Source organism: Bombus flavifrons, chromosome 15 (genome assembly GCF_040668555.2).
Source record: "Bombus flavifrons isolate JBK064 chromosome 15, iyBomFlav1_principal, whole genome shotgun sequence".
Classification (NCBI taxonomy): Eukaryota; Metazoa; Arthropoda; class Insecta; order Hymenoptera; family Apidae; genus Bombus; species Bombus flavifrons.
In genome coordinates, this window is record NC_138456.1 from 10,974,261 (window position 1) to 11,000,831 (window position 26,571).

At 37.2% G+C, this 26,571-nt stretch overlaps 5 protein-coding genes and 1 long non-coding RNA gene across 10 annotated transcripts; 4 read left to right on the forward strand and 2 right to left on the reverse strand.

Annotated features, from left to right (window-relative positions):
- The first annotated feature begins 6,090 nt into the window (after positions 1 to 6,090).
- Positions 6,091 to 6,911, forward strand: LOC138187477 (large ribosomal subunit protein mL63). The gene is made up of 2 exons (XM_069128308.1): positions 6,091 to 6,267; positions 6,554 to 6,911. The coding sequence occupies exons 1-2, from the start codon at positions 6,209 to 6,211 to the stop codon at positions 6,816 to 6,818; spliced, it is 324 nt and encodes a 107-aa protein (XP_068984409.1). The 5' UTR covers positions 6,091 to 6,208; the 3' UTR covers positions 6,819 to 6,911.
- On the reverse strand, positions 6,609 to 10,968 carry LOC138187472 (apoptosis-inducing factor 3). 5 transcript variants are annotated; one of them, XM_069128296.1, is made up of 9 exons: positions 10,796 to 10,968; positions 10,361 to 10,504; positions 10,188 to 10,296; positions 8,829 to 9,121; positions 8,423 to 8,759; positions 7,993 to 8,340; positions 7,698 to 7,903; positions 7,407 to 7,623; positions 6,609 to 7,324 (listed from the first exon to the last, which is right to left on the reverse strand). In XM_069128296.1, the coding sequence occupies exons 3-9, from the start codon at positions 10,258 to 10,260 to the stop codon at positions 7,065 to 7,067; spliced, it is 1,734 nt and encodes a 577-aa protein (XP_068984397.1). In that variant the 5' UTR covers positions 10,261 to 10,296; positions 10,361 to 10,504; positions 10,796 to 10,968; the 3' UTR covers positions 6,609 to 7,064. The 5 variants fall into 5 exon arrangements, with proteins under 5 accessions (XP_068984397.1, XP_068984398.1, XP_068984395.1 ...); XM_069128297.1 differs by having other exon boundaries at positions 10,792 to 10,968; XM_069128294.1 differs by lacking the exons at positions 10,188 to 10,296; positions 10,361 to 10,504; positions 10,796 to 10,968 and adding an exon at positions 9,326 to 9,705.
- Positions 10,969 to 11,574: 606 nt separating this feature from the next.
- EMC10 (ER membrane protein complex subunit 10) lies at positions 11,575 to 13,034 on the forward strand. Its single transcript, XM_069128483.1, has 4 exons — positions 11,575 to 12,033; positions 12,105 to 12,368; positions 12,455 to 12,721; positions 12,802 to 13,034. Exons 1-4 carry the CDS (start codon positions 11,974 to 11,976, stop codon positions 12,895 to 12,897), a joined length of 687 nt encoding a protein of 228 aa, XP_068984584.1. The 5' UTR covers positions 11,575 to 11,973; the 3' UTR covers positions 12,898 to 13,034.
- Positions 13,035 to 13,213: 179 nt separating this feature from the next.
- On the forward strand, positions 13,214 to 17,017 carry LOC138187465 (BBSome complex member BBS2). The gene is made up of 11 exons (XM_069128280.1): positions 13,214 to 13,532; positions 13,614 to 13,733; positions 13,970 to 14,158; positions 14,223 to 14,405; positions 14,503 to 14,725; positions 14,804 to 15,015; positions 15,249 to 15,419; positions 15,747 to 15,851; positions 15,975 to 16,287; positions 16,518 to 16,772; positions 16,848 to 17,017. Exons 1-11 carry the CDS (start codon positions 13,308 to 13,310, stop codon positions 16,940 to 16,942), a joined length of 2,091 nt encoding a protein of 696 aa, XP_068984381.1. The 5' UTR covers positions 13,214 to 13,307; the 3' UTR covers positions 16,943 to 17,017.
- Positions 17,018 to 18,609: 1,592 nt separating this feature from the next.
- On the reverse strand, positions 18,610 to 22,987 carry LOC138187391 (ras-related and estrogen-regulated growth inhibitor). Its single transcript, XM_069128122.1, has 5 exons — positions 22,858 to 22,987; positions 22,466 to 22,736; positions 21,886 to 22,108; positions 21,185 to 21,371; positions 18,610 to 18,792 (listed from the first exon to the last, which is right to left on the reverse strand). Exons 2-5 carry the CDS (start codon positions 22,602 to 22,604, stop codon positions 18,610 to 18,612), a joined length of 732 nt encoding a protein of 243 aa, XP_068984223.1. The 5' UTR covers positions 22,605 to 22,736; positions 22,858 to 22,987.
- Positions 18,790 to 26,529, forward strand: LOC138187393 (uncharacterized). Its single transcript, XR_011175163.1, has 3 exons — positions 18,790 to 21,102; positions 21,196 to 21,387; positions 26,453 to 26,529. It is a non-coding gene; the product is annotated as an uncharacterized LOC138187393 (long non-coding RNA).
- Positions 26,530 to 26,571: the final 42 nt, after the last annotated feature.

The following is a 26,571-nucleotide window of genomic DNA, read 5'->3' on the forward strand; positions in this document are numbered from 1 at the left end:
AGCGTATTGTATCGTTGTATGGTGATCTTTATTTTTAAACACATTTTTATTATCGTTGGTAACGTTAAGGGTACTTTAGCTCGTCTGTAACCGAGGAAAGTTTTCAAGTACTTTATTATTGTATTTGGATATAGCAACGTTGACTTGGTTTCCCTTATTTCATATTTTTCTGTTTTGTTAATGAATTTCTATTCGTACTACGGTTAAATGCAAATTATGCATACTTCAACGATATCGTTTCGTGTCTGTTTTTTTTTCACATTTCACACACTTTTGCATTACGCTTGCCATACACATACGGTTATATACACACACACACACACACACACACCCGCGAATACAAACACTCTTACACAAAATACGCACATACACACGTAGCACATCCTTCTCCCTTGCTTCCTACAAACTCGTCGAACGATTCGAAGCCCGATACAACCGAAGGACCTCGATCGAGTGTACGACAGAAGGTATTCCCGTGGTTACATTCGGTGAAAGTTACGTTTATATATATACATATATATATATATACTCTGTCGTGTAATTTTTTTACACATATCTATATAAAGTAGACGTTAGTGGCTCGGAACTGGCACGAATCAAATCCACGTTCGACTTTTACGCTACTTTTATTCTAACGAAACAATCTTTCAACGATAATGAACCGAGAGAGATCTGTAAAACACGATCGCAAGTACATTGAACACCGTGTAGTCCTTGGAGAAAAGACAAACGAGGTGGACTTGATTCACCATGCAAGTCGTACGTATACACAGGTTTTTTATACGTTTCCATGAAAAGGAAAGGAGCGAGCGGGATAGAGAGGAGGAGAGCGGAAACGATGAGAGAAAAAAGGCATAGGAAAATAATAGTTTTATCGTTTGGTTTGTTATAGTATTAAAGTTAACGTTAATGGACGATCGATTCGATCGTGGCTCGAAAAGATCGATGTGTCTGACTGAACGAACGACGATCCAAGTGAACAGCGCCTGAGAGGAAATCGCGCTGTACGTCTTAGGATATTGTACACATTACGCTTAACGTAACTTTAAGTAAGTAACTACGCTTAAGTGAAACAAACCACTTATTACTAATTTGATGGTTGCGCTGGTTCGTCTCTCTATTTTCGCCTGTAGATTTATATAAAATAGTTACACACTCTCTTTATCGATAGGCAAAGCTCACGGATGAACGAAATGTATCTTCTTTGTCTTTCTATACGATACTTTCTTCCATCGAGAATCTTTTCAATAAAGACCATTCACTCTATGCAATCACGGTCAACGATTTTTTACGCGAAAAAGTGGACGCAACGAACAATCGTCTTTTTTTATTCTTTTGGAAAAATTGCCGGTCGCAGCACCTTCGTCGCTGGACTTGATTCGGTTCAGTTCCCCGAGACTCTGGTAGATTTCGGAACGCTAGCGTTGAGGTAGAACTTCGCTTCGGAAATAATTATTTCGAGAAATCCGAGTGAAACCACACGAACGAAGCAACGATCGAAAGTTGTCGTTAGCGAGCTCGTCGCTCGACGAATTTTACCATTCGATGGAAATCCTCGGTGCAAACCGAGCGCGTTCTCGTTTCCCTTGATCGCATTCGTCCCGCGTATTCCACGTTTTCTCGGATTTTATTACGAACTAACCGATCGTTCGTTCGTTAAATATATAGGTTCATCGACTTACGTACGAGTGGACGTTTTTTGTAGAAATTTCGACGAAAGAGAAAGAGGCAGAACGCGATATCGTAACGATAAACCGTTCTCTGCGTTCGTATCCCGCCGACACCGTCTCCACAAGTTCGACTAGCATTTTTAATGAAATTTAGTCTCTTTACCTTACTCGAATCGATTTATCGTGTAAGAACCATTCAACTACTTTTAAACGCCGCATTTGTGCGTTACGTTAGCATTTAAGTATGTCGAAGCAATACTACTATGTGTATGCGATATATTTCTTACGTCGAGAGGTTTAGATCCGACTTTCTTCTCGTTATCGAAAGTGCACGAGATCGAAGTTATTCGAACGAAGAGCCAGCCAGGACTCTTGCTCCGAAACAAGGCAATTCGCGTCTTTTTCTCTTTCTTTTTCTTTGTCTTTTTTCGTTTTCTCGAACGAATCGAGGGTCGCGCGATTTTCTGCAAAATCATCGGAGACGGATATTCGGGCAGAGCGTCGCTCGGCAATATAGAGAACGAGAAGACACGATATCCTAAAGCTTATCTCTCCTATTGCGAATCATCTGCAGATCTGTTTGTGTTTCCGCGGACACGCGATTACGCGTCGATCGATTCCGGTAAAAGTAAACTCTAGCGCAAACTCACGTCGATCTACGCAAAGGATGTCTCGAATCGAAGCGAAGTTACGAAACTTTCTTTAACCCGATACAAGGTGGGGAGATTTCGCGAGGTGCTAAAAGACAAGATAGATCTCCGTTCTCTTTGTCGCAATTACGTTCGAATTCACGCTGTGATCAGTTCCGCGTAGGATCGGATTCGAAAAATTTTCTTCGAATCGTTCGGCTCTCGTTCGAATGGCGGAAATTGGACGAGAGAGAGAGAGAGTGAGAGAGAGAGAGAGAGAGAGAGAGAGAGAAAGAGAGAGCGTGCGTGATATCGTGGGATCGCGATCCATCGATAGAAAGATCGCGAGAGATAATTGTAGCTTAGCCAATACAACGCACGTACACGATAGAATTTATTTTTTTGGTCACAGAGTACCGTTCTAGGTGCGTAAGTATATCGATATACGTTTAGTGCGAACGACGAATGAGGGATTCGTTGTCAGTGAGGCGAGCGAACGAAAGAAAGAAGAGCGGCAAAGCCGAAAACGCGACAAGAAAAAATCGGTCTCGAGACAGAGCGAGAGAGTGAAAGCGAGAGAGAGACAGAGAGAGAGAGAGAGTGAGAGAGTGTGTATGCGTGTGCGTGCGTGAGAGAGAGAAAAAAGTTTTTTGAGCGAGCGTATAATCGCGAAGAATGGAAAAAGAAAGCTCGTGTGTCGGGGGTGCTCGGTCTGTACGTATATGCATGTATGCCTGTGTACGTGTACACGTGTGTACGTGTGAAGATGCGAGATGCGTGTATATGTGTTTGTGTGTGCGCTCGCATACGTTTAATCGCAATTGATCGCGCGACGAATCGTTGGACGCGAATAAACACGGGAACGAACGGCGAACACGCGCAACGATCGCGACGATCGCGGCCGGAAGAAGAGGAACGCGCGCGCGCGTCGTTGATCGGTAATAGCGACGGAGTGAATTCGAGAGAATTGCGAATGTTTCGCGTCGATTCGAGTTAAGGCGAATTCCTTTGCTCGTTAAACGATGAATGCATGGAACGACGACCGATTCGATCGGCGAATCGGTAAAACGGTATTCTCGAATTCACCCGTGAATTTTCAATGTTACTGGCACTGGTTCGCCTTCGTTTCGCGCGATCCCCTTATTATCGTTAACTAAACTTTCTATATTTCGCGAACACGAATCAACCTTGTCGAGTACGCGGCTCTATGTTCTTTTAAAACTTTGTAGGCCAAGTTTTTAGCGATTTTTAAAGAAAGAAAAAGACGAAAAAAAAGCGAAAAAAATATATATAAGAGAAAAGTGTTATCGCGCGAGACAACTCTTGAACCGAGATACGAGGGACCGCGTGGAACGAGAGGCAATCCTTCCTTTTCTCTTCCGATCGTATATACATGTATATTACGACCGAATCGAACGGTCGTCTAGAATCTAGAGAGTTTAGAGAGGATTTCGGCTGGCTCTCCGTAAGCTTCCTCCGTATTGTTTGGTTCAGAAGGATCGGGACTGTTTGTACTACGTCCACATCGCAAGGTACGGTGTGGTCACTACATATTGTGGCATTAGTAAAATTAAGATCACGTTTAGAGAATGAAGTGGATACACGTGTCGTGCCACGTAGCGAATATTCGATCTGTTGTACTCGTATTTTCATCGTTTGCTTCTTTTCCATCCGCGTCTCTCTTATTCCCTGCTATTCTCCATTCGTAGCGAAATCTTCCTTTTCTGTACGATCCTGTTCCAACGAAAATTTCCATAGAATCGCGTAACATCCCATAGAACCAGTGAAATTAGTTCGATCGATCAAAGTTCGAAATTTCCCTTCTCCTCTATTCCGATGTCGAAAATCACGATAGATTAATTTCGCGTTGATGCGGGCAAACGACGACAATAGGAGTACAGCGAAACTCACTTTGCGCTGATATACGTGTACATGTATGTAATGTGATCTTTTCGGGGAAGAAAACTTAATTAATACGTAAGAATGAAAAGTTGGAAAGATGAAAATTCGGGAAGTTATGCGAGGATCAAGCGTGTATGTACGCGTGCAACAACGTAACTAGTTTGCGAATAATGGATAATTAGCACGCGCCTAAATCATTCCACGAGGCGTTCCCCTCCTATGACTATGGAGGACGAGCGATCGACACTCGTTGGAACCGGCGGCAATTAACAAATGAAAGAAAGAAAGAAAGAAAGAAACGAAAAAAAATGGAAAAAAGTGGAAAGAAAGCGTTAAAAAAGCGACGACAAAAAAATGGGAAACACACATACACATACACACGAATAAAAAAAAAAAAAGAAGAAAATGTAATATTAGTAGGGAACCGTAATTTTTCATGCTCGTTTCTCGATCACACTACTCTAATTACCCAGATGTAATTTGTACTGTGTAACTATTACTATTTTTATGAATTTTTGTACATTTTTCTAATTATTTTGTATGATAATCCTTAGCGGAAAGAGTGGCGAGTCTGGCACCCAGCATCCCCTAATAGAAATAAAAGTGTTCAAAACGGTGGAGACAGCGTAATCGATATGTTGGAGAGTGACGAAGAAGGGAAAGGGAGATTTCTAATACGACACGATTACGTTACGCAATTGTACGTGTGCACGTGTGCGAAGACGTTCTTTCTTTTCTTTTTTTACGGGGTTGAATAAGGGTGTCGGAATAGAAAGGATTTCAAATTCGATTTATATAGGAAACAAGCGAAACCAACAGAGGGATTTAATGCGCGTAGATCGTTTCAAAGGAAAGCCACAGTTATTGAATAGCGTAGTCCACCATTTGTCCGTGTAGTTTATCTGCTCGCCTATCTATCTGTCTGCCTGTCTGTCCTTCTGTCTATATCTATGTCCGTCTATCTGTCTATTGTCTATTTATATCTATTTTTCCGTTTAATTTCATGCACCTTGCCATTAACGAATATCGAAAGTCAGGATATAGATATAAATTAGTCGCGAGGAACATTTATTATCGAGATATTTGAATACTGTACAATGCCGAGAGAGCGAGTGCAATTTACGAATGTAAACGTATAATTTAGGGAGAAATAGACAAGCGAGAGGAAATAATGGGAAAGAGAGAGAAAGAAAGACAGGCAGACGACACTTACGAGAAAATAATGGTGATGAAAACCGAAAGCCTCGCGTATAAACGCGGAAACCGAATGTGTGAACCTCCTTCGTAATTTGACAACGTGTTTGTTATTAATTATAAGAATATCACCTTTTCTTTTTGTCTTAAATTTGAAATGCTATCAAATAGATCAATTCTTTCATGGAACCACGATTTCTTTAATTTCTCTCAACCCTTTCTTCCTAAACCGATCCTATCCATTAACGAAGATCGATACAAGCAACTAAGTAAGCATTAATTTCTTACTTTATTTCTCAAACATTTTTATATTTACCTCAAAATATTATTATTTTATTTACTGTTATCACCATCATCATCATCGTTATTATTATTTTTATTTCTATTATCATTATTATCATTATTATTATTATTATTATTATTATTATTATTATTATTATTATTATTATTATTATTGCGTTTGACTTTCACCTTTTACAAGTTTTAATTAACAAGCGGGTTAGGAATATAAATAAAAAAGTAATAATATACTTGCCTTGGAATATTTACGATACGTCGATAATCGTAGAATATTCTAAAGTGATTCACGAAAGATTTATTGATCAAAGAATGATACATACACTTTTTGTCATTTTAAATTCGTATTTGAATACATATAATTCAAATCTTCGATGATTCAAAAATTCGACCGCGAATTGCGTAAGATATCGAGATAGGTGTCGCTGAAGCCACTTACCACGAAAGTACATCGTAAAAGCAAAGTAAACAAAAATTAAGTGTTAAATATCGAAACAAAAGGGAATTGTATTCGATATGCGTATTACGAGTATACTTTTGTACAAAGTTCACAATATTCCATATAGATTTCGTGGGTATGTACAAATCACTCGTTTTGATAAAATTCTAAGGTTATCCTTTACTTATTCGATCACTATACATATTTTTTTTATTATGTCGTGACAATTCACTAATAAGTATAGCATAAAACACGTAATGTAGTGTCTAATACGGTGGTATTACCGCAAAGAAAATATCATTTAAACAAATTAATTTCTAACCTAACGTAGCATTAGGACCTAAGGTTATATTTGTTGTAACTGCATTATCGTAAACACCATTATTAACAAGAATTTCATTTAAATATTATATTTTGTACAGGAAAAACGGTATACGTAAAAAACCAACATTGAGAGATATTTTTCAATTCAAACAGGATCTTGAAAGGGAAGAAGCGAATATGTTGATATTAAGGCATCCTTATCTTACTGTGGAGCAATCAAATGGTCATATGAGTCATCTTAAGCAAGAGAAGATTGCAAATCTGATGACAAAATTCAAAGAAGATACAAATGCGAAATTTAACAGAAAAGTCACTATCATGGATCGGTTAGGTCATTTGAATGTAACTGAATCTTGGGATTAGTATTTATTTTCTAATTAGGTACAATTTGTTTGCTATTTTGTTAAAAGCAAAGAATTGTGTTAAATAAAAATGTACGATGTATCTACGATATAATTGTACAAAAGCTAAACATAGTATTATGTTAGGCTCAGTTTTATTTAGAAATTCTAAAAAAATAGATTATAGAAATACAGAATGCGTTATAGAATTCAATATCAAGGTCCTGGTATGAGAATTTCATTTAAATAATTTTTATATGATTTCAATTCATGGATCTACGATAGTTTCAGTTTTAAATCTAGTCTCTAAATCCTTCGGTTTATTTCTTATCCAACCAAATGGATCTTGATCAATCTCCGCTTCTGTTAGTATGTTTCCTTCATGCAGGAAATTTGCAAAATCTGCTGCTATAGGATCTGCTCCGATGCTACTTATAGCGATAACTTTACCATTTTTAATGTAATATGCAAAAAATTCCAAGTTCTCTAGGGAACCATAAATTCTTACTTTCTCTGGTTCTCCGTATCCTGTGGAATTTTCAATAATTACTATGACGATATAACGTTTCATCTCTCTTTTACATGTATTATATGTAAAAGCATAACGTACCAACGTATCTATAACTCTTTCCAAATAATGTTGTCCAGAAAAATGGTACGGCACTTACAGCAGTAGTTTTACCACATATATTTAATGCTGCTGTTTTACCATGGTAATGGGCCAACGAATAGTGACCTATTGCAGCTGAAATGTCATCGGAACCAAATAGCGGTGCATACGCTATATCACCACCTGCATATATGTTTTCAACACTTGTTTTTAAGTACTGAAATTATACATAGAATTTTATGTTTCCTAAATTTGATACTTCGATTCATCCACTGTTGAATAACAATCTACCTTATCCACTATGATACTGCCATCTTGTAACATTTTGATAGGAGTATCCTTTATCCAATCTGTATATAATTTAGATCCAATTCCAACGATCACTATATCAGCAGGAAGGACTTCACCATTGGTAAGTACAACTGTACCTACAGCATTCTTATCATCATCTTTTGCAACAAACTGTGCGATATTACGTTCAAATATAAATTTAACACCTTGAAAAAACAATATTGATTATTTTTATCTAACTTGATACAAATCAGATACAGTATAGCACCTAGATATTATTGATATACTTTAGTACCTTGTTCTTCAAACTGGCGTTTGATTCTGTTACCAATTTCTGTACCAAAAACTGTTTGTAATGGAACTGTAGACCTCCCTATGATGGTAACAGATGCACATTTATTTACACAATAAGCAGCAGCTTCCATACCAATGAAACCTAATCCGAGTATTACAATATGTTTGTCTGATGATAATTTGGAGGATATAGCATGAGAGTCTGTGTAGTCTCTTAATACATAAATATTAGATAAATTAATAGGTATGTCAGGTTTTCTGGCCATACTTCCAGTACAAATAAATAGATAATTGTACGTTAATCTTTCATTATTACTCAAATGAACAACATTGTCATTTGTATTTAATCCTGTAATGAATTTTATTATAAAATTTCATCATATTTTATGCCAAAAGAAAGATAGTTTGTGTTAACTTTTTCATTTTTTTACCTGTAGCTTCTACACCCAGTTTGGTTTCGATTTTATGCTCTTTGTAAAACGAAAGTGGTCTCAAAACTGCTTTTTCAATGTCTATATCAAATGTTTTGGATACCTTTACCCTATCATATGGCACTGTGTTCTCCTTACAGACCATAATGATATTTCCTGTAAAGGCTTCCTGTCGCAAGCTTTCTGCACAAGTTGCAGCTGCTGGACCACCCCCAACTATTATGACAGTAGTATTATTATTGGGATCTTGTTCATACATCTTCTTGACCCTTCTATTGAATTCTAAATCCTTACGCCTTGCTTTCACACGTACAAGACCACTATCATCCACATTTACCTGTTTAATTAAAATTTAAATTTTATTTTATCAAGATTAAAAGTTAAACATATCTGTTCACTAAATTACTTGGTAACATGGTAAAGAATCCAATCCTGGGTAATCTTCTATATCTCCTGTTTTGATGTTAAAACATGCACCATGCCATGGACACCTTACTTTTCCATCTCCTAGCGCTCCTGTATGAAGTAATGCTCCGTAATGCGTACATTTTGTACCAATAGCATGTAATTCCCCCTTTTGTTTAATCAACAAGACTTTTGCCCCACTTTCTCCAAGTGGCAACAGTTTCATTTCATTTTCTTTGATATCCGTTTTATTACACACCACATCTTCAACATAGTCATACTTCTCTGGTTTACCTAAGTAAATATAAATTATTCAAGTAAAAAATCTACTTATATCAATTTGTAACTGGAATAGATTTAATATTTTTCTTTTTTTATTTAATTTGGTAAAATATTTTTAAATATTCTAAATGTCAATATAGCTGCATATTGATAAATTAATTTCATTAGATTTTTCATTAGATACGTTGGCGTGCAAATGGCAAGTCCTTAACTCACAACTGCAACAACATTTTGCTTTATTATACGACCGCCTAATATCTTCAATTTCATTGTTACACTCACTACAAATGTGAATTTTCCTTTTCTGTAATTCTGACATTCTTCCGTTATTTATTTTCCCACTAACGTGAAATATTGAGTTAAACGATAGTTTCGTACATTGTTTCGCAATGAATAAGCGCATACTGTCAAGTCGTTCTGCTATTATTCACCGCAACTATTCGTCAATGTTACTTAAACATTTATAGATTAGTCATTAAATGAATTGTAACTTTAAAATGGACTTCTTGTCCATTTACAAGTATAGTGAAACTATTCGAAGGTTTCTTCAAATACACGCACACATAAAACCATTGATGTTGCAAAACAAGATATTGTAACACATGCAATGCATTCTTATTCATCTTATTTTAATGTATTGCAACAAATTATCGTGTCTAGTTTTTTAAACATGTTAATACATACGGAAATATGATTAGATATGTTAGATGTGTTATCTGATATCCGTAATCATTTATTATCGAACGTAAAAACCCATCATTAATTAGATTTATCGTATATGAGAGAAAAGTCGATATTCTGGTAGCAACTATGTATATTTATTTAAATTATTTACATATATAAATCACGATTGTTAGAATTTCATATATAAATTGCTTAAGTTAAATGTAGATAATAACAAAAAAATTCTTTGTTAAAATATTCCAAGTTAAAATTTTCCTTGTTGCTATAAGGAAACTTTGTCTCTTGGTGTGAATCGAATAAATAAAAACACCAATATAAAACCCCATATATCATTGAATAATGTCATATATAATTATGAATCTATAGCTTAAGAAAAAAGATATGTAGTTTTCACCTGTCTTGGCGGATGTGCTTGACGTAGTATTAGAACTCCCTGGAAGAAATCCTTTACAATTATTTCCACCCATTTGTGCGTTCAAGTAATGCCACTCACGGACGGTATCCTAACTGCGTTATCGTGGTATCTATAAATCATCTGACTACTTCGATTCCTACAATTACTCATACTTACATTGCTAAAGACAGTTTCAACTACGGCGATCGACCTTGCGTTCTACTACTGGTAAACTATTTTAGATAAACTTTCACTTATTCGTGGAACAATAGATCAGAAGTTATCAAGACACTACTTCGACGAAGTTATTTTAAAACCTGTTAAAAATTGCAGTACATTAAGACATTAGCGATAGTATTAAGTACTTAATTCAAAGAGAACTTTAGATTAAATGTTATTGCTTTGATTATATTTTTAAAAAAATATTAAAAACCAACTTTTATATTATCCGAAATATAAATATTTTATCATTAATATTATATAACAGTTTTTATTTATACAATATAGTTTAGTTTAGTATTTGTTTAATATATTTTCTGAGTTCGTAAAATAAATTTAAATATTATAATATATAAGCTGTTAGTTTTAAGAGAAGGATACGAACATACTATCATTTCAACTTCATTCGACACATTATGACTAACGGCAACTTGTTGCAATGATTCAGAGAGCGTTCATTTTCGCTTTTAAAGGAAAGTTGAAATCGATTTTCGTATAAAGCGATGTTGCGCATATGCGATATGGCACGAACAAATGATATAATATAGATTAGCTTGCAACAGATGTGAAGGAGTCGGCAGCTAAGGGCGCTTTTCCGCGGGACGCCTATCGAATTTAAACGTTGATTATCAGAAACGTCACGCATGCGCAGAATAAGAACTTTCTTGTCTTCCATGTTGATTTTTCACAACTAGACACGGCTTCATTTTTAGACGATATTCCCTAGGCGTTTGTATATGAATATCGAGAGCAGTTTATACGATCGTGGTTACAACTCAATTTTCGGTCGGTTTTTCCTAGGTTCCGATATATTATATACGTGTCGAGACCATGACAGATCACAAGACTGGATTATGAGTACCGTTCATAATCTAGATGATGTGTTCGTACATGGTATTCACTATGATATGATTTTTATATTCTTTAAAATTTAGATGAACCTATCTCCTTTTAATGTATAAAAGTAATACAAACTCATGGTTTAATTACTTCCAGCTATTAAATATTTTATAAAATGGTCTTATAATTTTGTTCGAAGTATATTGTAAAAAGCAATACTGCGTGTAACATATACTAAATCACTAATATAGTAAGTTAGAGAAAAATCACTATAGAATTATAATAGTAATACTGTACGCTATTCAGTATACATAATATGATTGGCGAGGAAAGTATAGTACTTTGTTGAAATATATAAACTTTATAAATATATACTAGAAACTAGCCAATAAAAATAGAAATAGAAGAAACAATTACGCTGTCATGCATAGCCTAATTTTAAAATCCAATGAGTTTTTAAAATAAATTTAGAGAAATAAAATCCGATAACAAATTCGAAACAATTTCAACAGAATATTCAGTAAAACTAATTACTAAATGCTAAGGTTATAAATATCTAAACCTATCAAACGGTAGTAGACTGACTGTCAAAGCACTTGCACCGTAGTGCAAAAATTCGCACATTCCATTAATATTATTCGATAAATAAATTGTAAAATACATTAATGTTATAAAATGAGATTGATTTGATTTTCTTATACGTCGTAGAGAATAAATAATTTTAATAATGCAAACGATATATATTTTCTTAAGTTTGTTAGTCAGCGTTTCATCGTTAGCTCGTGGGGTTAGTATACCTTCCAAATTTTTATAATGTTTGATATTTTATCGTGTTTTAAACAGCCACTAAAATTTTAGAGCGAACTCGATTATGACGGCTGGTTACAATTACGATTATGGCACGCATTTAACGACGAGCCAGAGCCCATTTTTATAGAACGAGGTAACGTCACAGTGTCAAGTGTTCGTAGCGGTGCTTCTGTTGTTGGACAAAATGGATTGTTACAATCTCATATAAACGAATTAAAAAACCTTGCTAAACATGATGGCAAATACAGACTTAAAGCAGTAGCTCGGACCTCTTCAGGAAATGAAATAACATTTCTAACTTCTGTACCTGCGGTAATCTTATTCCTCTGACTATGCTTTCACTTTATATATACATATATATCTATATATAAGACTTATAATGTTTTCTCCACGCGTAGTGTTATCTTCTCGGTTCTGATCTTGAAGATGTTATAACAATTTGGCTGGATAGCGCAGCCGAGCCAATAGTTGTGAGTGTATCGTCGCCTGGTCCTTGTAGTACAGAAAGTCCGTTTACAAATATGTGGACAACCAACATTATTGTTAAGTATCCTGATGGTGGACCAGTTCCGGACACTGCTACATATATTCAGAAACTTGAACGTGAAAGAGAAGCAAGAGAAAGAGGAGATGCGAAAGATAACAGATCTTTCCTTGCAAGATATGTAGGTTTTTTTGTTCTAAACAATGTTTGTATATTTAATTTTTTCAAATTCAGTTTATATATTATTGCTTTGAATTTCAGTGGATGTACATTGTTCCTGCATTAATCTTTGTTGTTCTATCATCCGCAACAAATCCAGAAGCTGGGGGTGCAGGAGGAAGTGCCCAAAGACAGTAACATAAAGTGTATTGGTGACTCGAAGAGTGTTTGTGCGGGAACCGTTTATTTATAAACTTACAATGTACTTTCATAATTATAGTTATAAAAATTATGATTGTATCTTTTCCTGAATAAATTCTATGATTTAATTAAAATTTTTTGTTTATCTTTTGTTTTATCATTCTAACTAGTAACACGTAGGATGAAAATTTTGTATAATGCGATATACATGCATTAGAGTGCTATAATACTTGTGAAAGTTAGTTGTTATAATCATATAATCTTCCTATATGTACAGTTTACTATATCAGGTAAAGTTCAGATAGGTAAGGCAGGGAAAGATCAATAATCTGCCACCCAATGAACAAGGCCACAAACTGTTACCATTATGCATTAGAATATGTGTAGCCATTCAAGCTGATCTTAAAATGGCAGCGTTTTCTCTAAATATTCAAAAACACGTGGAGCCTGGCCTTGTAACTTCCGGTAAATTCGATGGTTCTCATGCTTGCCTAGCGGCTGCAACTTATGGTGGAAATATTTTGGTACACAGCCCTCATAGGCAACCACAAATAACCGGTCAAGACCACGAACAATCCGACAGAAAAGTATCTTGGAGCGGAGAACTCGCGGAACTTCAGATAGGAACCGAGGTATAATTAAATAATTATAAAGATACTAATAAAAACTAACTTTTACTGCAAATTAATCAATATATGTATGTATATTATTAGATTACAGCATTATGCACTGGTCGACTTAGTGATGACGAGAGAGATATTCTTCTAATTGGAACTGCATCTCATATTTTGGCCTATCACATAGAAGACAACTCTGATGCTTTTTACAAAGAGGTACTGCAATTATTAGACTACAGATACTTATGCATTCGTTTGAAATTTAAAGGCGCATAAAATGTATATAATATACAAAAATACATAAAATATACGAAGTATATTACTTGTTATAATATTTAATGGATGATCTGTACTTAGGCTTCTTAGGTTGCTTGAGTATATGTAAATTTGCATAAAAATCCGAAGATTACTTATCATACTAAAACTCAAATAAATTATATTATTTTTATTAGATGTCTGATGGTGCAAGATGTATAATCGTTGGTAAATTAAGTTGGCTTCCAAATCAAGTTGCAATCGTTGGTGGCAATAGTTCGATAACAGTTTTAGATTCACAAGGCACAGAGATCTTTTGGACAGTACTAGGAGGTATTGTAACTTCATTAGCTGTTTTTGACTTCGATGGAGATGACGAAAACGAGGTAAATTGCAATAGGAAATAAGTCTAATAAAAATCCTTCTCTAATAAATACAAACAATATTTAGTTAGTCATTGGGACCAGAGATTTCGAAATAAAGGTGTACAAGAAGGACAATCTGCTCTGGGAAGCTAAAGAAACAGCTTCAATTACCACTCTAACCGGCCTACCTAATAGAAGATTCGTTTATTCAGTAGGAAATGGGACTCTTGGTGTCTATGAAATGACTCAAAGACTATGGCGTGTCAAGGTCACTCTAAATTGCAGAATATAAGTACCAAGAAAGAAATCAATATACGATGATTGAATTTAGGTCGTAGGAACGTTCGTTTTCATAAATTTTTCAGTCGAAGCATCGAGTGGTGGTTACGAGGAGCTTTGATTTGAACGGAGACGGTGCACCGGAAGTCATAACTGGTTGGAATAATGGAAAGGTAGATGCAAGGTCATCCAATAGCGGTGAAGTAATTTTTAAAATTCAATTATCCGCCGGAATAGCTGGAATCGTGGAAGCTGATTACAGGAGAATCGGCAAATCAGATTTAGTCGTAGTGTCTTCTATTGGCGAAGGTAGAATAGAATATGTATATACGCATACAGTGATAGACTAAAAAGATTGACAGGAAGATTTTTCGAATTATATTTTAGTGCGCGGCTATGGTTCCGGTTCCGCGATGGATACTCCAGAACCTGGCGAGGCAATGCGCGATTTATTGGCGAAAAGGCAGATCCTCCAAATGGAGCTTAGGCAGAGGGCCGCGTCTGTTCCGAATATGTTCCATGGAACGAAATTGGCAGTGAGCTTGATGACCTGCAATGGTGCGGCTCGTGTTGCCCTTGCGTCTGGACCTGGACTTTTTGTAAGTCGATCGGTTCTTGCATAAAACTAATTTTTGTCTTTTTGAAATGTTCTTTAACGCTTTCACAGTACAATAAAATAACGAAGAATTCGGCACGGTCGATGTAGAAAACAATTATTTCTTTATCTTTATAAAATTTCTCATATTTGTAGCTTCAAACGTAAAAGATACATACATTCATCATTTTTAGATGAAATAAATTTTAATACTGTCGTACATTTACTCTGCCCAAGATGTATTGCGCGATAGTTTTCACCGAAGGAGTGTTCGAAGGCGAAACTCTCGTTGTCCATCCCAGCAGACCTAAAGGGGAGCTGGAAATAGAGCTTCGTCCTCCGAAGAATGCCCCTGTCGATATGCACGTTAAAGTATGCGTTGGTCCAGCTGCTGCAGATTTGTTACAGGTACCATATAAAGCAAGGGGCATTTACAAAACATTTTACTGCACAGTATTATAGTACAGCAGAATTTCATTTATCCGGATGAAATCTTAGTGCCCGGTTAACTGAACTTTTGCTGGTCGAATTCATTTACCCAAACGTGAGCTCCTATTATGCGAACAAAAGATAATGGATAGTTGACGAGCTCCTATTACACGTATAATTACATTACACGTATAAACTGTTTATTGCCCGACAAATTCCGACGAATGAAGTTTCATTGGAAATTTTATTTCGATATATAAAACAAGTTTGTTCAATTTCTATCCTGACTTCTTTACTCCATTTAAGGTGTTCGAAATGACGCGCCAATTGCCGAGATTTTGCATGTACCAGATCATCGAACGGCCTGCGCAAATTGCGGAGGACTTTACGAAAAATAGCGTCACAGCTGAGGTATTAGTTTTAATTTGTTGAAAATTCACATTTATTTTCATCTGCTTATTTTTTAACTTATCTACGCATCCTTCGAATAACTATCACCGCTGCTATACAGTATATCTATTTTTGGTTAATCAGTTTGCGGAGAGACCTCAAAGAATCGCTCTTTGGTTGAATCAAAGTCTCATCCTTCCGGAAGAGTTCGAAATTCAGGAAGACAAACCAAACAACGGAGGTATTGAAATGTGGCTTCGTGGCATGAGAGACAACAAGATTCATTGTTTCATGTCAGACGCAACGGGAAAAGTAACCGTTCAAACAGAAGATTCTACATTTGCTGGCGACATTATTCAGTCGTTAGCCTTGTACTTGGGCCTTAGAGAGCTTTCTTCCGAAGTTTCATTTCCGGCTGAAGAGAAGAAGATGTTGGACGCCTTGGAACACGTCAAAGGTGACTCAAAGTAATAATTAGATTGCGAATATATTGATAGAAATTCGTATTTTCATAAATATAATTAAAAAGATGGAACATAGGCTTCTGAAATGGTTGTCCTCTTTATGTGGATTTTCGCATCTTCAAGTTTCCCATAAATGCGTAGAAATCCGCAGTCCAACGATAAGAAAAGATATATTTTATGGCTTTCAGAGAATATCGGAGGATAATTTATTTATTTATTGCAGAGTTAAAGGAGATTGATACCAGATTGCAAGCAGAGGCAGCTAATGAAACAGTTTTACTGAAGAATATTATAATTCGCTTGGAGGATGCAAGAATTCTCGAGAATATCGATGAAATGAGAAAGAGACTCGTACAATTGAAAAATGTTAATGTCGATCTGATCAGGGAACATGAAATCAGAATGAAGAGTTATAGAGAGCTCACGGCGAATTTAAAAGAATTAAATCTCGGAGTGCAACGTGCAGCTAGATTAAGAGGTGATACTTTTTATCTTACTTTTACTTATTTTCCATTTGCTCAAAATAAAGTGTTATTAAAATTTGTATTACTAGTTGGGAAAAGTGCCTCAAACACAATAGCCCGTTGTAGAGCAGCGATCCAGGACGAGAATCCGAAGGCTCTCACGCTGGCGATAAGACACGGATGAATTCAGGGGCGAATTTACCTTGACGCTAATGTCACTGTAAGCGTTGGGCCCCGGAACGCTATGGGGACCCCAAAAGAGCTTGTCAAAAAGATTAATAAACGAATATTAGAACTACATAAAATATATTCGTTAGTATGCAAAGACAGGGATGAAAATTTTAGCTTGGCCAAAATGACGTTTGTTGAATCGATACATTCATATCCACATACTCGTTCGAATATTCCAGACGCTCGATGGGCTGATTCTCAACTGAGATGCTTTGGAGGGTTTTTACATCTTCTAGATTGCGTGAAAAACAATTGATCCCTCCAACAAACTGGCTTAAAATGGGAGTTTTGAGGACAGTTGTTTTGAGGACTGGTCATCGCATCGTACCGCCTGTTAATTAACGAGAACCAAAGTGGAGGAACTTCAAAGCAAAGTTCTGAAGCTCGGGACTCGAAAATAGTTCTGGTCGTGATCAAATTAGCTCGAGAAATTCGTGGGAGATAAGAAAAATTGCCGCGAGTCTCGCAAATGGCGTCATATTCCAGGAATTTTCCGAGGTTGCAATTTTCGAGATTTCGCCAAAACTTTGGAGCGATTTTATGATTTTATATCAGCAGATATAGCGTAGGGGGTAGAGTAATTTTGCCAAAGTTCTAAAAAATGACCTCAAATTCTCGGGATTTTTTAGTGTTTATATGCATTGCCTTGTTTATTTATTTTTTACGTTCGTTTATTCATATACTCGATGATTATGAAATTTTTCTGAATTTTTGACGTTTTACATATTCTAACTGGCGAAAATTACAAGGAGAGTGAGAGGTGGACAAAGTTAAAGATGAAAGATACGACATTCGAATTTGCTTTAGAAAATCTATTTATTGATTGAATTTGAGAAATTATACAATAATCTTTACAATTAAATATACATTGGTAGAATATGTATATGTTAATAAATATAACTTAATCGTAATTTGAATAATCTATAATTCATACTTATTTTTATGAAATAATTATTGTGCAAATTTTATTTCATTGAATTTCTTAACATCAATATAATTTACAGTTAAACATATACTCAACAAATACCAGCAATAATTTAAGTACATTAATATCACATGTAAGAGAAATATTTGAGGTATTAAACAGAATTTATCGATCGTTTATTTACCGTTTAATCAGCAGATTTTTCTTTAAATTTTTTATTTCTATGAAACATACAACGATTCTCTAAACTCTATATTGGCTGATAGTGCATTTTTAATGAATTGCGTTAAACCCAAAGATAAAACAGTCCAAAAATATCTCTCACTGACATATTTGTGGTTCTTTGGCTTTTGATCATGTTTCAATAGCGCATATTGCAGTTCACTCAGCACAGACTAGGACCACAAATATGTTATCTAATAATCTAAAAATATAGTTTAAAAGTTTAAAATCTAAAAATATATCGCAACGTGTGAAAAGATTGTAAAAATATTTCTCAAAGTGAAAAGATTCCCAAAGTATTTCTAAAAATGAACAAAATACGCCTTTACGATACTTTGCGATAAACGATCACAATATTACAAATTGACAACGAACAGTCGATATTTCTCAAAACTCGAAGGATTAGAACAGGAGCTTTATTAGAAATATTTTTAAGTTTTAAGCATAGTTTTAAACTGTAAGCTTGTGTTCGCTTAATGAAGGGTTCCTCGAACGGAGATGCTGAATCTTCGTTTGAGCGGAACAGGCGAGGGGCGTCGAAGAGCGTCCAAGGTGCCATCAGTGGAGGCTCTCACCCTGAAGGAATTTGTTTGCTGGCCAGAATTGCCCGGCAATTCCGTCAACAGCTTGGAGATGTCGGTGAAAACGGCCATGACCTGTCGAATAAAAATAATCTAGTCAGTCCGCTGCTATCGTTACGTAACCTCGCGGGATTATCTGCTCAACCGCTATGACGATTATATTTGATATATATTTTTCTCTCATAAAGTACGTTTAAAACCAGTCTCATTATCGCTCATGCCACTTTTTCATTTGTGCTTGTGTGTAACAGTTTGCGACACGTGTAGAACAAGTTATAGACCCCCCTTTTTTTTACCTTTTCTTGCTCGTACATCCACCTGAAATTCTTTTAAAGAAGAACATATGGTATCGTCCATTGGATCGTAACATAATTTTGGTCTGTTTCTATATTTGTTATACTAAGTGTCATAGCGTAAGAGAAGAATATCATTGCTGTATGGCGTTGAGATGACGGCACTGTGGTAAAGCGGAAGAACCATGGAAACCATTCAGAGTGCCGAAAGGCAAGAATTAAATAAAATAAACAAATAAATAAATAAAATATATTCGTTAGACAATAATGTGATAGTCTCGTTAGAGCGTTAACGAAATTTCGAGATGTTTCGTACAGCATACGTGATATATTTTAGACTCTAAACCGTCATCGTGATCGTTACACGACGTATTCCTGGTTCTTCGAGTCTCGATCGATTTTTAATAGTGCGTTGCGTTTCGTTCCGACGTTTCTCGAACGTTACGTTTCGCTTGTTCAGAGCTGAAACGATTTCAGGCGTGTTCCCACCATTGAAACGTATCAGAGTAAATTTGAAGCTCGGTCCTCGATACCACGACCGATCGCGCCATATATCGTTTCCACCTAGTACACATAATTAATTGTGAAACAAATCTTTAATTACGATAGGCACGTTTACGATACCGATAACGCTGGAACGATCGTTTCGAGATGGCCGCCGTATCGCCCGCGTTCCGCCCGCTCCACGATACAGATTTTGTTTACCACTCTGCGATCACGCGTAAACGCCATGACCGGTTTCCCGGAGAAGTAAACAATCGTTTTAGAAAAATAACGAGGCTCGCGATTAGGCTCGACCGCGGGATCGATCGTGACAAAGCGATCGATTCGCCAACCGCTTGGTTCTCTCTTTCTCTTTCTCTCTGCGTTCTTTCGCCATTGAAATAGACGAGTAATAGCAGAACTCCGGCTGAGATTTCCGATCGACGGGGGCTTTCTTTCGCGATCGATGACGTGTAACGTTACGTCAACGATCCCAATGTCATATCGTCGCGTACGAGACTTCACGAATATTTAACTCGTCGAGATATCAAACGCTTGTCTGCCGAAGCTTTCGTGTCGGATGACGTGGTGTTGTGTCTGGCTGGCTCTCTACCAAATTTTAGAAAATGAAGGAAGTGCACGATTGTGACCCTCCATCGTTCGAGGAAGAAAAGGAATTTTCGAGGATGTTCCGAATGAATTCATATAACAGATATGTATATCAGATTATATCGTAGATTTTGAATTTATCGAACCATTCGATCGAACGAAGATTACAGCAGAAAAACACGATAAGTACATATTTTCGTCGACTTCCTCGTCGACTAATTTCATTTTACGATTATAGGAGAATTTGAATATGACATAATCGAACATGAAAGCAACATGATGGTTCTTTTGTAATACTAGCCGATAAATTGAAGTTTATGAATTTATCTTCCAGGGTTTGTTAAATAGAATTTTAAAAATATATGCGAGCTTCTAATACGAGCGATGGCATATCGCTTGGAGGAGAGATCGTTACGAAACGAAGTGGCATTTGTGCAATGAATTTGTTATCTCGTAATTGTTTACCTTACGAATAGCATAGATAGTAATTTACAGGTCGGATGGCCTGTGCCTTAGTCCTTGCCATCTAAGGTTAAAGGTACGGCAAAAGAGTCAATGTCAGTGTTACGTCAAAAGCTCGTGTTTTTATCGTAATAACGCGAGACGCAACGCCGCACTGCCACGCAATGCCGTGTCAACGACTACTGACTTTTCTAAACGTGCATTTACACAATTTTCAAATTTTTTCCCCAACACGCGTTCAAATATGACAATTTTATTTCACATCGCTTTTCATTTATTTTTGCATCGTTGTTGTCGTATTATCGACTTGCAGAGTCGATATCGCGCAATGTTACACTTTGTAATTTGCATGGTTAAAGATTTAAAGGTACAAAGCAGTATTTTTGATAAAAATAATGTTGCTGCAAGTTGGTTCGTAACATTTCTAACATGGAAAATGTCATCGACGTAGTACTATGTCTTTTTCGAGGTCAGGTTAAAGCGCATCGACGCAGCATTGGCAATGGATCTATTATTACTACGCATCTAATTATGGAAGGTAAAGGCCAAGACGAAGGGTGCTCGGTATACGAATAATCATTTTCATGGCAAGAAAATAAAAATTTTGGTATTAATGTCACCTGTTCGACAGATTCTCTGACGGAAATTTCATGAAACGCGTGGGCCTCGATCTCTTCCGCCCTTTGACGCCCTTCTGCCGTAGAAACTACCCTTTCACCAGGAGTGTACGTTAAATCTGCTTTATTTGCTATCAGGATCACTATCGGTGGGACCTTTCTAGTTTTCCTCGCGTGTGATACTAGAAATCTGAAATAAATATCGGGTAAGAAGCACTGATTGTAAATTTCTACCAGACAGAATTGTAGATATTTAAAGATATATTTATGACGCATAATATAAACAGTGAGATGCGATTCTATCGAAAGGTACGTACAGAGAGTTAAGAATTTGTGGTAAAAATGCTTTTTTAATTCGGAACGAACGTTAATTGCAAATATTTAATAGAATATAATATTAAACGAATATTTATCGTGGAAGAAAGGTTGTAGAGACATTTACCACGAGCATTATCTTTCAAAAATTCCTTGAGAATTTTGTAGAAAAGATATTTTCTGACGTATCCTGTGTAATGTAACGATCAAAGATTTAAAAATAGCTAATTATGTTCATTAGTATATTCGCGCGTCACTTGACAAATTATATTCCCCTTCTTTGATTATTAATTCATTACGCTTCTTTATTAATAGAAACGTTACATAGACTAAACACTGTTATTCCAATCAGTGTTGTTCGAATCGGAGCGATTAATAAATTTTCTTACCGAAGACGAGATGTTTCGTCGAAGCTGACACGATCCGACACCGAGTAAACGAGAACGATAGCATCTGCCCACCGTAATTTCAGTTCGGACGGAGGTGGTAGGTATCCTGGGGGATCAGTTATCTCCCACGCCGCATCCAGGAAACTGTCCACTTTGTAAACCCTCTCGATAGAACAATCGTACTCCCCTATATACCGTTTCGTCGCGAATCGCACTGCCAAGGCTATCGATCGTCAATATGTTAGTGTTTGTCAAAGATAGAATCATCGCGTAGTATCGATCTCACGTGGAGGCCTCGAACGTTTGAAAATTTGGAAACTCGAGAAATCAGAAATTTAGGAATTTGGAAATTTAAAAATTCGCATGTCCGGCAATTCGGAAATTCGAAAAGTCGAGAGTTGGATAATTTAGATTATTTGGAAATTCGAAGATGTTTAAAGATGATTTGCAACCACGAAAAGATTTTAGAAAATAAAAGATTTGGCAATTTGAAAATCCGACAACTGGGATATTAAAGTCGACTACCTGTGAAGTATCTTGAGATATTTGAAATATCATAATTCTTAAATTGGATTCTTACCGGTTTTACCAACGCCCTGATGTCCCAGTAGGATTACTTTGACAATTCTCGGATCCCTGCTAGTGAGGCCAAGATTCCAAGCTATCGGAGGGCTAATTCTCTTCCTCAACGACGTTGCTGGCGGACTGAATCTCTCCATGACTTAACTGTCACTGAATTCCCTCTGGGGTGTCTCATCGATTATGAAGCCTCTCTTTTTCCCGCTGATATTTAATAGACGTGTTTATGCACGCATTCTTCGTGCTACCTTTTCCTTCGATCGATCCGCAAACTGGTAAACGAACGATATTCGTTTTAATTTGATCGCAAATCCCACTCTCTCTCTCTTTCTTTCTCTCTCTCTTTCTCTCTCTCTCTTTCTCTCTCTGTGTTTGATCGTGCTTTCTATTTACCTTCATCGGCTCTTCCGTTAACCGGTTTCTCTCTCTTTTGTAATTGCCAATTATTTTTATATTACGTTCTGCATTCTATATTTTATTTTATTTTATTCTTTTTTCTCATATTATCTTACCGCTTCTTAAATCGATATATCTGTGTAGATTCTTTGATTTATTTAATTGCCAATTATAATACACTGTCTTGTTTTTTACAGACACTGATAAGCAATTTGTTTCGTAAAGGAACGAATCGCATTGATTTATCCGATGTTTGCTATTCCCAGAAGTTAGTTTCTAATTTATTACTTTTATTTTTGCTCGTACCGAGTCCGGGACACGGACAACGTCCAAAATAGAAAGTTTATCAAATCTGGAATACCGAATTCGTTCGATAACCAATTATTTGGGTAATACGGTTACACAGGGATCGTACGATTTCGTGCGAGCACGCGGTTCGGACTCTGCTTCAAGATTATTATCCAATACGTTGCTACGAATCTCGTATTAGGAAGGCTAAAATGTCAGTGTACGCTTGAACGGAATATGCTTAAACGAACAAATTTTATTCCACGGTTTTCACTCGTTTTCGCACGTAGAATAATCCGCCGAGTATTACCTGCTTCTACCTGGTCAGTAATTAGCTCCGTTCACACGTACTAAGTAAATTCTCAAATTGAATTTTATCGACGACGAAGCACCGCGTAAAAAACCTTTTATTTCGCATCTTCCGTTTATTTTTTCACGCAATCACTTTCTTATCGATCGGCGGATCGTGATCACCGAGACAGCCTGTGTAACTTGCTAATTTACTTGTTCCTCTCACGTCGATTTCCTCGTGCTCGATCATCGAAACTGTCACAAATGGATTCAGGGACATTAAATCGTCCAGGAAGTTTCGAGGGACGCACGTGAATTCCATTTTCAAACTTTCTCGGTCAGTGCGTTCACGTGGTGGCAGGATATCGGGGAATGCAAAGGTCGTTACATACTGGCTTAATCAAGATACGCGATATCAGTGTCGCTGGGTCAAACGTTCGAACAGCTGGTTTCGCAATTCGCGGCCCTCCTCCTGGATGGAATAAAACCGGACATCGCGGCGGCTGCACCCGCCTCAGCCGCACGATTCTCTACTACGACCTGGCTACTGGTCCAAGAGACCGGCACGCGTCCAACAGTTGTTATTACTTTTATGTAAGAGACGCGGGGCGGCTGGCCTTTTATCGCTCTCGTTGCGCCGTCCCGCGCCAATGTTAGAACAAGCGTACAGAATCAGTGACTCACTGGCGTTTCGATTTCCCACCGTGGTTTCGTGCGGTAATTCCAATAGTTGCCATATAAAACAGTTGAAACATTTACCATGCGAAACAATTTCAGCATTTACCATAGAAAACCGCGAAGGCACGTTCAGACTATCGATATTTATTGTCAATATTGACGAGAATGTCGAATACCTGGAAATATCGACGGTCTGAACGCTGAGTCTTTGTCCTTAAGTCTGTCCTGTAATTGCTGGTACAAGCAGGCGCGGGGCGATTCTACTCGAGCAAATAAATCAAAAATATACTTTACAATTTTTTCATATGACGCTTCGTCTCTGAGAAAATCGAGTTTGAAGATTTGTCGAGTGTACCTAAACTCGGCTACGTATCGATTTGCGTACGAATAAACAGTACGAAGAACGAGTAAACGATTTAAGGCCTCATTTTCAAGAAAATAGAATTTGGTTAAAAACTGATTCAACGCGCACGCATGATACGCTTTCAAACTTATTTTCCTCGAAAACAAGGCACCTTATGAAGAAATTGTATTCTACAATTTTTACTTATTTTCATGCGCAGTTTAAACTATCGTCTATCGTATTTACCCCCGTTCAGTGCAGATTTAGCCAAGTTTAAGTATACTCGAGAAAGTTTTAAACTCGATTTCCTCAGAAACGAAGCGTTACACGAAAAAAGATGTATTCTACGTGTTCGACTTACTCTTTCACGTAAAGTCATCCCCCACCCGGTTATAATGCACGTTATCGGACACCCTGCATAAGACACGTTCGAATTTTACTAGAACTGTGACAAGATACGACTACCACGATTATATCAGTTTCGAAGCTAATTCGACAGTGTATGGAGTTGCAACGTACTAGCTAGAAGTTTCAAGATACATGCTGGAAATGTACATTTAGTAGAAAATTAGTATGTAACACGAATGAGTCGCGTTGAACGTACAATTAGAGCTATCTATCGTTAAATATCGAGGATTGTTAACCCCTTGCGGTCGTTGTATTATTCTGGTAGCACTATCAACTAGTCGAAGCAGACTGTAAATACTCGAACGAATAATTGCCGCCGTTGTAGAGACATTGGACGACAAAGGCTTAAATAGAATAGCCGATCGACTGCCTAAATATTTCGATGTACGTCAACGCATGAAATGTGTGTTCGAGTTTCCTACTTTTAGCCATCTTCGTTAATTACAAACTTGGCCATTCGAATCGCATCGAGCAAGCACGGACTCGTGTAACATCCAAACACTGGACAATCTTTAGCACTGAACGTTCTCAGACATCGCACATTGTACATCTCCGAGCATTCACGCAGTAGATATCCCGCGCAAACATTGTACAGCTTTAAACATTCAAAGTGTAAGCATCGAAGAAACACTTAACATACACACGCAATCAGCGTAATCATCCATTCAAGTTGTATCGAAGTTTAAATTTCATTGTCTATTAACTAAACACAATTGTTTGCTTCGGTTCCTCTCTGTTTTTGTACACCGTGGCTGAATAATATATTATACAATTACTCGGAACGCATAGCTCTCGTCGAGGACAAATAAACAACATCAGAGGCAAATACAGATCTGTCACTGCGAATCGATTCGCCTGAACGACGTGAACGCGCCTGAATCTTCACTGGCGGCCCCGATGTCACTAGCCAGCGAAATGATTTAGGCGTGTTAGGCGGGCAGCAGTTTTCGGCCATCGTACGAAAACATACGTATCCGTAATCACGAATCCGGATTCCGATTTCCAGGAATCCCTGGTCGATTTCTTCTAAGCGTGTCCGTGTTTCCTGGTATACCCTGGCCGGCCATTGATAATCTAAATATAAACGCCACGAAGTCGGCCGTGTAGGAGGAAAGCGTGCCGCTCCCCGGCGTGACCTCATGCGCGAGTTACCACGGGGTTATCGTGCGTGTAACTCGTGTCCCTTATCGGTTATCGTTGCCACGGCGGCGCCATCACCGTCGAAAAAATGTGCCCGCCAGTTTCACCGGCTGATTCAAACACGGAGAACGCCGCTCCCTAGGGAATCGACCCTTCGAACGTGACCCGTGACCCTTCGTTCTTTCGTTTCCCCTTCGGAGATGTATTCTTATATCCGGGATAAGATAACGCGATATTTTGTACGATTGATCGATCCGAAGGGAAGTAAAGATTGGAGATTACAAAGAGGTCAGTCTTTCCTCACTGTTTTCGATTATGGCAGACGTTTTAGAATAGCCTACACGAGGCCAGAAGTTAACGATACTTGGAGGTTCTAGGGGGTTGAAGATTATGAAAAGGTTAATTTTTTTTAACTGTTTTGAATCGTGGAAATTTGTTGACCAGATTCGTTAGCCCGTTCTCCGTTTAATCGGTTCACCAGGAGGAGACGAGCCAACTCGTTACTCAGATTGCCAATCCCGTGAGTATTTCTTTGTTTACTGATTCGTGTAGCTGTCGTTTTG